A 10,000-nucleotide genomic window follows, 5' to 3' on the forward strand; every position below is an offset into this window, starting at 1 on the left:
GAGGAGAGGAGAGGAGAAGAGGAGAGGAGAGGAGAGGAGAAGAGAAGAGGAGAGAAGAGAGGAGAAGAGAAGAGAGGAGAAGAGAGGAGAAGAGGAGAGGAGAGGTCCATCCTAACAGAACAGAGGGCTTGTGTTTCAGAGGGGTTCAGCCTTTCTACTGCTTTGTCTGTTGATTTAAGTGAGCCCCTGACGCACTCCAGAGCGAGACAGACACCACCCACACATTTCCTGTTGCTCTCGCTCTACCATTAACTAGCTGTCGCCCCGACGGCAAAACCACCTCTAACAGGAATAGAGAGGATGGGAGTAGAGAATAGAACACAGAGGAAGAGACCAGGTTTTAAAGTAGACACACCCTCTTACCATTCTCTGAGGCTCCAGAGACTCTGATTGGACGCTGACGGCAGGCATCCCATCGATCAACAGCATGACGTCCCGCCCACGGCTGTTTAGAGAGCCAAAGTAGGATAGACGTTTTCATTGGTTTATTTGACAGGAACATTAAACCACAACCTAAAACATTGGTCAACGTAAACAGCCTGTGTCCAGTCGCACTGGAACATCCTCTGACTGGCAGCATCGGTCTCTGGGTCGTAGAGAGACCTGTGGTGCTTTCAGTGTTCAGTCAGACATACAACCCACAATGCAACTTCCTCTCAGACAGACAGCCGCCGCCGTCGGACCAGCTCACACTTTAACCACAGATTCCTTCCACCTATAGCTCTGTCTGGTCTGTCTCTCTGTCTGTCTGTCTGTCTATCTGTCGTCCTGTCTGTCTGTATGTCTGTCCGCCTGACGGCCTGTTTGTGTCACTGTCTGTCTGCCTGCCTGCCTGCCTGTCTGCCTGCCTGCCTGCCTGCCTGCCTGCCTGCCTGCTGTCTGTCTGTATGTCTGTCTGTCTGTCTGTCTATCTGTCTGTCTGTCTGCCTGCCTGCCTGTCTGCCTGCCTGCCTGCCTGCCTGCCTGCCTGCCTGCTGTCTGTCTGTCTGTCTGTCTGTCTGTCTGTCTGTCTGTCTATCTGCCGTCCTGTCTGTCTGTCTGTCTGTCTGTCTGTCCGCCTGACCGCCTGTCTGTGCCTGCCTGCCTGCCTGCTGTCTGTCAGACAGACAGCAGGCAGACAGACAGACAGCAGGCAGGCAGGCACAGACAGGCGGTCAGGCAGACAGACAGACAGAGACAGACAGACAGACAGTCTGTCTGTCTGTCTGTCTGTCTGTCTGTCTGTCTGTCTGTCTGTCTGTCTGTCTGTCTGTCTGTCTGTCTGTCTATCTGCCTGTCTATCTGTCGTCCTGTCTGTCTGCCTATCTGTCTGTCTGTCTGTCTGTCTGCCTGTCTGCCTGTCTGTCTGTCTGTCTGTCTGTCTGCCGTCCTGTCTGTCTGTCTGTCTGTCTGTCTGTCTGTCTGTCTGTCTGTCTGTCTGTCTGTCTGTCTGTCTGTCTGTCGTCCTGTCTATCTGTCGTCCTGTCTGTCTGTCTGTCTGTCTGTCTGTCTCCCTGTCTGTCTGTCTGTCTGTCTGTCTGTCTGTCTGTCTGTCTGTCTGTCTGTCTATCTGTCGTCCTGTCTGTCTGCCTATCTGTCTGTCTGTCTGTCTGTCTGCCTGTCTGTCTGCCTGTCTGCCTGTCTGCCTGTCTGTCTGTCTGTCTGTCTGTCTGTCTGTCTGTCTGTCTGTCTGTCTGTCTGTCTGTCTGTCTGTCTGTCTATCTGCCGTCCTGTCTGTCTGTCTGTCTGTCCGCCTGACCGCCTGTCTGTGCCTGCCTGCCTGCCTGCTGTCTGTCAGACAGACAGCAGGCAGACAGACAGACAGCAGGCAGGCAGGCAGGCACAGACAGGCGGTCAGGCGGACAGACAGACAGACAGACAGACAGACAGACAGACAGACAGACACACAGACATACATACAGTCTGTCTGTCTGTCTGTCTGTCTGTCTGTCTGTCTGTCTGTCGTCCTGTCTGTCTGTCTGTCTGTCTGTCTGTCTGTCTGTCTGTCTGTCTGTCTGTCTGTCTGTCTGTCTGTCGTCCTGTCTGTCGTCCTGTCTGTCTGTCTATCTGTCGTCCTGTCGTCCTGTCTGTCTGTCTGTCTGTCTGTCTGTCTGTCTGTCTGTCTGTCTGTCTATCTGCCTGTCTGTCTGTCTGTCTATCTGCCTGTCTATCTGTTGTCCTGTCTGTCTGCCTGTCTGTCTGCCTGTCTGCCTGTCTGCCTGTCTGTCTGTCTGTCTGTCTGTCTGTCTGTCTGTCTGTCTGTCTGTCTGTCTATCTGCCGTCCTGTCTGTCTGTCTGTCTGTCCGCCTGACGGCCTGCCTGCCTGCCTGCCTGCCTGCTGTCTGTCTGTCTGTCTGTCTGTCTGTCTGTCTGTCTGTCTGTCTGTCTGTCTGTCTGTCTGTCTGTCTGTCTGTCTGTCTGCCTGTCTATCTGTTGTCCTGTCTGTCTGCCTGTCTGTCTGCCTGTCTGCCTGTCTGTCTGTCTGTCTGTCCGCCTGACGGCCTGTCTGTGTCACTGTCTGCCTGCCTGCCTGCCTGCCTGTCTGCCTGCCTGCCTGCCTGCTGTCTGTCTGTCTGTCTGTCTGTCTGTCTGTCTGTCTGTCTGTCTGTCTGTCTGTCTGTCTGTCTGTCTGTCTGTCTGTCTGTCTGTCTGTCTGTCTTTCTGTCTTTCTGTCTGTCATCCTGTCTGTCTGTCTGTCTGTCCGCCTGACGGCCTGTCTGTGTCACTGTCTGTCTGCCTGTATTCAGCATTTCACTGTGAGGTCTACTACACCTGTTGTATTCAGCATTTCACTGTAAGTTCTACTACACCTGTTGTATTCAGCATTTCACTGTAAGGTCTACTACACCTGTTGTATTCAGCATTTCACTGTGAGGTCTACTACACCTGTTGTATTCAGCATTTCACTGTAAGGTCTACTACACCTGTTGTATTCAGCATTTCACTGTAAGGTCTACTACACCTGTTGTATTCAGCATTTCACTGTAAGGTCTACTACACCTGTTGTATTCAGCATTTCACTGTAAGGTCTACTACACCTGTTGTATTCAGCATTTCACTGTGAGGTCTACTACACCTGTTGTATTCAGCATTTCACTACACCTGTTGTATTCGGCGCGTGTGACCAATAAAATTTGATTTGATTTGTCTGTCTGTCTCTGCTTGTCTGCCTGTCTGTCACACCTTGCTCTGTCTGTCTACACACCCCTGACTGACAGAGTAGACAGATCCTCTCTGTCTGTTTCCTCTTGAGGTTTCCTCTTGATAAGGAGTTCATTCTGTGACACTGTGCTTGGCCTCCTGTTTTGCTCTCTGGGGGTCGAAGCCCGTTTTACTGAAAATAACCCTGTGACATGTTGCTGTTAAACGGGCTAATGTTATTGATCGACAAGCTGACAGTAGACTGACAGTAGACATCTGGGTTGTTCTTAACCCCAGACACCATCTCTCCTTGTTCCACTCAGGGTAGCAGGGTGGCCTAGTGGCTAGAGTGTAGAGGAGGCAGGTAGCCTAGTGGTTAGAGTGTAGAGGAGGCAGGTGGCCTAGTGGTTAGAGTGTAGAGGAGGCAGGTAGTCTAGTGGTTAGAGTGTAGAGGAGGCAGGTAGCCTAGTGGTTAGAGTGTAGAGGAGGCAGGTAGTCTAGTGGTTAGAGTGTAGAGGAGGCAGGTAGTCTAGTGGTTAGAGTGTAGAGGAGGCAGGTAGTCTAGTGGTTAGTGTAGAGGAGGCAGGTAGCCTAGTGGTTAGAGTGTAGAGGAGGCAGGTAGTCTAGTGGTTAGAGTGTAGAGGAGGTAGGTAGTCTAGTGGTTAGAGTGTAGAGGAGGCAGGTAGTCTTGTGGTTAGAGTGTAGAGGAGGTAGGTAGTCTAGTGGTTAGAGTGTAGAGGAGGCAGGTAGCCTAGTGGTTAGAGTGTAGAGGAGGCAGGTAGTCTAGTGGTTAGAGTGTAGAGGAGGCAGGTAGTCTAGTGGTTAGTGTAGAGGAGGCAGGTAGTCTAGTGGTTAGAGTGTAGAGGAGGTAGGTAGTCTAGTGGTTAGAGTGTAGAGGAGGCAGGTAGCCTAGTGGTTAGAGTGTAGAGGAGGCAGGTAGTCTAGTGGTTAGAGTGTAGAGGAGGCAGGTAGTCTAGTGGTTAGTGTAGAGGAGGCAGGTAGCCTAGTGGTTAGAGTGTAGAGGAGGCAGGTAGTCTAGTGGTTAGAGTGTAGAGGAGGCAGGTAGTCTAGTGGTTAGAGTGGGGAGGAGGCAGGTAGTCTAGTGGTTAGAGTGTAGAGGAGGCAGGTAGTCTAGTGGTTAGAGTGTAGAGGAGGCAGGTAGTCTAGTGGTTAGAGTGTAGAGGAGGCAGGCAGCCTAGTGGTTAGAGTGTAGAGGAGGCAGGTAGTCTAGTGGTTAGAGTGTAGAGGAGGCAGGTAGCCTAGTGGTTAGTGTAGAGGAGGCAGGTAGCCTAGTGGTTAGAGTGTAGAGGAGGCAGGTAGCCTAGTGGTTAGAGTGTAGAGGAGGCAGGTAGTCTAGTGGTTAGAGTGTAGAGGAGGCAGGTAGTCTAGTGGTTAGAGCGTAGAGGAGGCAGGTAGCCTAGTGGTTAGAGTGTAGAGGAGGCAGGTAGCCTAGTGGTTAGAGTGTAGAGGAGGCAGGTAGTCTTGTGGTTAGAGTGTAGAGGAGGGAGGTAGCCTAGTGGTTAGTGTAGAGGAGGCAGATAGTCTAGTGGTTAGAGTGTAGAGGTGGTAGGTAGCCTAGTGGTTAGAGTGTAGAGGAGGCAGGTAGCCTAGTGGTTAGAGTGTAGAGGAGGCAGGTAGTCTAGTGGTTAGAGTGTAGAGGCGGCAGGTAGCCTAGTGGTTAGAGTGTAGTTAGAGTGTGGAGGAGGCAGGTAGCCTAGTGGTTAGAGTGTAGAGGCGGCAGGTAGTCTAGTGGTTAGAGTGTAGAGGTGGCAGGTAGCCTAGTGGTTAGAGTGTAGAGGTGGCAGGTAGCCTAGTGGTTAGAATGTATAGGCGGCAGGTAGTCTAGTGGTTAGAGTGTAGAGGAGGCAGGTAGCCTAGTGGTTAGAGTGTAGAGGAGGCAGGTAGCCTAGTGGTTAGAGTGTTGAGGAGGCAGGTAGCCTAGTGGTTAGAGTGTAGAGGAGGTAGGTAGCCTAGTGGTTAGAGTGTAGAGGAGGCAGGTAGCCTAGTGGTTAGAGTGTAGAGGAGGCAGGTAGCCTAGTGGTTAGAGTGTAGAGGAGGCAGGTAGCCTAGTGGTTAGAGTGTAGAGGAGGCAGGTAGCCTAGTGGTTAGAGTGTAGAGGAGGCAGGTAGTCTTGTGGTTAGAGTGTAGAGGAGGGAGGTAGCCTAGTGGTTAGTGTAGAGGAGGCAGATAGTCTAGTGGTTAGAGTGTAGAGGTGGTAGGTAGCCTAGTGGTTAGAGTGTAGAGGAGGCAGGTAGCCTAGTGGTTAGAGTGTAGAGGAGGCAGGTAGTCTAGTGGTTAGAGTGTAGAGGCGGCAGGTAGCCTAGTGGTTAGAGTGTAGTTAGAGTGTGGAGGAGGCAGGTAGCCTAGTGGTTAGAGTGTAGAGGTGGCAGGTAGCCTAGTGGTTAGAGTGTAGAGGAGGCAGGTAGCCTAGTGGTTAGAGTGTAGAGGAGGCAGGTAGCCTAGTGGTTAGAGTGTAGAGGAGGCAGGTAGCCTAGTGGTTAGAGTGTTGGACTAGTAACCGAAAGGTTGCAAGTTCAAATCCCTGAGCTGACAAGGTACAAATCTGTCGTTCTGATCCTGAACAGGCAGTTGACCCACTGTTCCTAGGCCGTCATTGAAAATAAGAATTTGTTCTTAACTGACTTGCCTAGTAAAATAAAGGTTAAAAATAAATACTCCTTTTTTTAAAGGAAGCTTTTATAGATCACAAAAAGGAAGCTCTTTATAGATCACATAAATGAAGCTTTTATAGATCACAGACAGGAAGCTGTTTATAGATCACAGACAGGAAGCTGTTTATAGATCACATAAAGGAAGCTGTTTATAGATCACAGACAGGAAGCTGTTTATAGATCACAGACAGGAAGCTGTTTATAGATCACAGACAGGAAGCTGTTTATAGATCACATAAAGGAAGCTGTTTATAGATCACAGACAGGAAGCTGTTTATAGATCACATAAAGGAAGCTGTTTATAGATCACATAAAGGAAGCTGTTTATAGATCACAGACAGGAAGCTGTTTATAGATCACAGACAGGAAGCTGTTTATAGATCACATAAAGGAAGCTGTTTATAGATCACAGACAGGAAGCTGTTTATAGATCACATACAGGAAGCTGTTTATAGATCACAGACAGGAAGCTGTTTATAGATCACATACAGGAAGCTGTTTATAGATCACAGACAGGAAGCTGTTTATAGCTGGAGGCTGCCCTGTTAGGAGGCTGGAGACTGCCCTGTTAGGAGGCTGGAGGCTGCCCTGTTAGGAGACTGGAGACTGCCCTGTTAGGAGGCTGGAGGCTGCCCTGTTAGGAGGCTGGAGGCTGCCCTGTTAGGAGGCTGAGACTGCCCTGTTAGGAGGCTGGAGGCTGCCCTGTTAGGAGACTGGAGACTGCCCTGTTAGGAGGCTGGAGGCTGCCCTGTTAGGAGGCTGAGACTGCCCTGTTAGGAGGCTGAGACTGCCCTGTTAGGAGGCTGGAGGCTGCCCTGTTAGGAGGCTGGAGGCTGCCCTGTTAGGAGGCTGGAGACTGCCCTGTTAGGAGGCTGGAGGCTGCCCTGTTAGGAGACTGGAGACTGCCCTGTTAGGAGGCTGAGGCTGCCCTGTTAGGAGGCTGGAGGCTGCCCTGTTAGGAGGCTGGAGGCTGCCCTGTTAGGAGGCTGGAGACTGCCCTGTTAGGAGGCTGGAGACTGCCCTGTTAGGAGGCTGGAGGCTGCCCTGTTAGGAGACTGGAGACTGCCCTGTTAGGAGGCTGGAGGCTGCCCTGTTAGGAGGCTGGAGACTGCCCTGTTAGGAGGCTGGAGACTGCCCTGTTAGGAGGCTGGAGGCTGCCCTGTTAGGAGGCTGGAGGCTGCCCTGTTAGGAGGCTGGAGACTGCCCTGTTAGGAGGCTGGAGGCTGCCCTGTTAGGAGACTGGAGACTGCCCTGTTAGGAGGCTGGAGGCTGCCCTGTTAGGAGGCTGGAGGCTGCCCTGTTAGGAGGCTGGAGGCTGCCCTGTTAGGAGGCTGGAGGCTGCCCTGTTAGGAGGCTGGAGGCTGCCCTGTTAGGAGGCTGACCTGTTAGGATGTGGCCCTGTTAGGAGGCTGATCTGTTAGGAGGATGACCTGTTAGGAGGCTGACCTGTTAGGAGGCTGCCCTGTTAGGAGGCTGACCTGTTAGGAGGCTGCCCTGTTAGGATGTGGCCCTGTTAGGATGTGGCCCTGTTAGGATGTGGCCCTGTTAGGAGGCTGACCTGTTAGGAGGCTGTTAGGAGGCTGCCCTGTTAGGAGGCTGCCCTGTTAGGAGAATGCCCTGTTAGGAGGCTGCCCTGTTAGGATGTGGCCCTGTTAGGATGTGGCCCTGTTAGGAGGCTGTCCTGTTAGGAGGCTGACCTGTTAGGATGTGGCCCTGTTAGGAGGCTGATCTGTTAGGATGTGGCCCTGTTAGGAGGCTGCCCTGTTAGGATGTGGCCCTGTTAGGATGTGGCCCTGTTAGGAGGCTGCCCTGTTAGGAGGCTGACCTGTTAGGAGGATGCCCAGTTAGGAGGCTGCCCTGTTAGGAGGTTGACCTGTTAGGAGGCTGACCTGTTAGGAGGATGCCCAGTTCGGAGGCTGCCCTGTTAGGAGGCTGTTAGGAGGCTGCCCTGTTAGGAGGCTGCCCTGTTAGGAGGCTGATCTGTTAGGATGTGGCCCTGTTAGGAGGCTGCCCTGTTAGGATGTGGCCCTGTTAGGATGTGGCCCTGTTAGGAGGCTGCCCTGTTAGGAGGCTGACCTGTTAGGAGGATGCCCAGTTAGGAGGCTGCCCTGTTAGGAGGTTGACCTGTTAGGAGGCTGACCTGTTAGGAGGATGCCCAGTTAGGAGGCTGCCCTGTTAGGAGGCTGACCTTTTAGGAGGCTGTTAGGAGGCTGCCCTGTTAGGAGGCTGCCCTGTTAGGAGGTTGATCTGTTAGGATGTGGCCCTGTTAGGAGGCTGATCTGTTAGGATGTGGCCCTGTTAGGAGGCTGCCCTGTTAGGAGGCTGCCCTGTTAGGAGGCTGCCCTGTTAGGAGGCTGCCCTGTTAGGAGGCTGCCCTGTTAGGATGTGGCCCTGTTAGGAGGCTGCCCTGTTAGGAGGCTGCCCTGTTAGGATGTGGCCCTGTTAGGATGCTGCCCTGTTAGGAGGCTGCCCTGTTAGGAGGCTGATCTGTTTGGATGTGGCCCTGTTAGGAGGCTGATCTGTTAGGATGTGGCCCTGTTAGGAGGCTGCCCTGTTAGGATGTGGCCCTGTTAGGATGTGGCCCTGTTAGGAGGCTGCCCTGTTAGGAGGCTGACCTGTTAGGAGGATGCCCAGTTAGGAGGCTGCCCTGTTAGGAGGATGCCCAGTTAGGAGGCTGCCCTGTTAGGAGGCTGACCTTTTAGGAGGCTGTTAGGAGGCTGCCCTGTTAGGAGGCTGCCCTGTTAGGAGGCTGATCTGTTAGGATGTGGCCCTGTTAGGAGGCTGATCTGTTAGGATGTGGCCCTGTTAGGAGGCTGCCCTGTTAGGAGCCTGCCCTGTTAGGATGTGGCCCTGTTAGGATGCTGCCCTGTTAGGATGTGGCCCTGTTAGGATGTGGCCCTGTTAGGAGGTTGCCCTGTTAGGGGGCTGCCCTGTTAGGAGGCTGGAGGCTGCCCTGTTAGGAGGCTGCCCTGTTAGGAAGCTGCCCTGTTAGGAGGCTGGAGGCTGCCCTGTTACGAGGCTGCCCTGTTAGGATGTGGCCCTGTTAGGAGGCTGACCTGTTAGGAGGCTGCCCTGTTAGGATGTGGCCCTGTTAGGAGGCTGCCCTGTTAGGATGTGGCCTGTTAGGAGGCTGCCCTGTTAGGAGGCTGCCCTGTTAGGAGGCTGCCCTGTTAGGATGTGGCCCTGTTAGGATGTGGCCCTGTTAGGATTGGGCCCTGTTAGGAGGCTGCCCTGTTAGGAGGCTGTCCTGTTAGGAGGCTGACCTGTTAGGAGGCTGTCCTGTTAGGAGGCTGACCTGTTAGGAGGATGCCCTGTTAGGAGGATGCCCTGTTAGGAGGCTGCCCTGTTAGGAGGCTGACCTTTTAGGAGGCTGTTAGGAGGCTGCCCTGTTAGGAGGCTGCCCTGTTAGAAGGCTGACCTTTTAGGAGGCTGTTAGGAGGCTGCCCTGTTAGGAGGCTGATCTGTTAGGATGTGGCCCTGTTAAGAGGCTGATCTGTTAGGATGTGGCCCTGTTAGGAGGCTGCCCTGTTAGGATGCTGCCCTGTTAGGATGTGGCCCTGTTAGGATGTGGCCCTGTTAGGAGGCTGTCCTGTTAGGATCTGGCCCTGTTAGGAGGCTGCCCTGTTAGGAGGCTGCCCTGTTAGGATGTGGCCCTGTTAGGATGCTGCCCTGTTAGGATGTGGCCCTGTTAGGAGGCTGCCCTGTTAGGAGGCTGCCCTGTTAGGAGCTGCCCTGTTAGGAGGCTCCCCTGTTAGTAGGCTGGAGGCTGCCCTGTTAGGAGGCTGAAGGCTGCCCTGTTAGGAGGCTGCCCTGTTAGGAAGCTGCCCTGTTAGGAGGCTGGAGACTGCCCTGTTAGGAGGCTGCCCTGTTAGTAGGCTGGAGGCTGCCCTGTTAGGAGGCTGGAGGCTGCCCTGTTAGGAGGCTGCCCTGTTAGGAGGCTGGAGGCTGCCCTGTTAGGAGGCTGCCCTGTTAGGATGTGGCCCTGTTAGGAGGCTGATCTGTTAGGAGGCTGCCCTGTTAGGATGTGGCCCTGTTAGGAGGCTGGAGACTGCCCTGTTAGGAGGCTGCCCTGTTAATAGGCTGGAGGCTGCCCTGTTAGGAGGCTGGAGGCTGCCCTGTTAGGAGGCTGCCCTGTTAGGAGGCTGGAGGCTGCCCTGTTAGGAGGCTGCCCTGTTAGGATGTGGCCCTGTTAGGAGGCTGATCTGTTA

The 10,000-nt window shown here is 53.5% G+C and overlaps 1 protein-coding gene across 2 annotated transcripts in view; it reads right to left on the reverse strand.

Annotated features, from left to right (window-relative positions):
• The window catches only part of LOC121844949 (Krueppel-like factor 12), a 22,966-nt gene that overhangs the window by 11,005 nt on the left and 1,961 nt on the right, over positions 1–10,000 (reverse strand). The window contains exon 2 of one of the 2 annotated variants that reach the window (XM_042315479.1): positions 364–445. In XM_042315479.1, coding sequence (XP_042171413.1) covers positions 364–429 — 66 coding nt within the window. In that variant the 5' untranslated portion in view covers positions 430–445. Of the gene's footprint in view, positions 1–363; positions 831–10,000 lie in introns of those variants that run through there. The other variant, XM_042315480.1, reaches the window with a different exon arrangement.

Source organism: Oncorhynchus tshawytscha, unplaced genomic scaffold, assembly GCF_018296145.1.
Source record: "Oncorhynchus tshawytscha isolate Ot180627B unplaced genomic scaffold, Otsh_v2.0 Un_contig_5051_pilon_pilon, whole genome shotgun sequence".
Taxonomy (NCBI): Eukaryota; Metazoa; Chordata; class Actinopteri; order Salmoniformes; family Salmonidae; genus Oncorhynchus; species Oncorhynchus tshawytscha.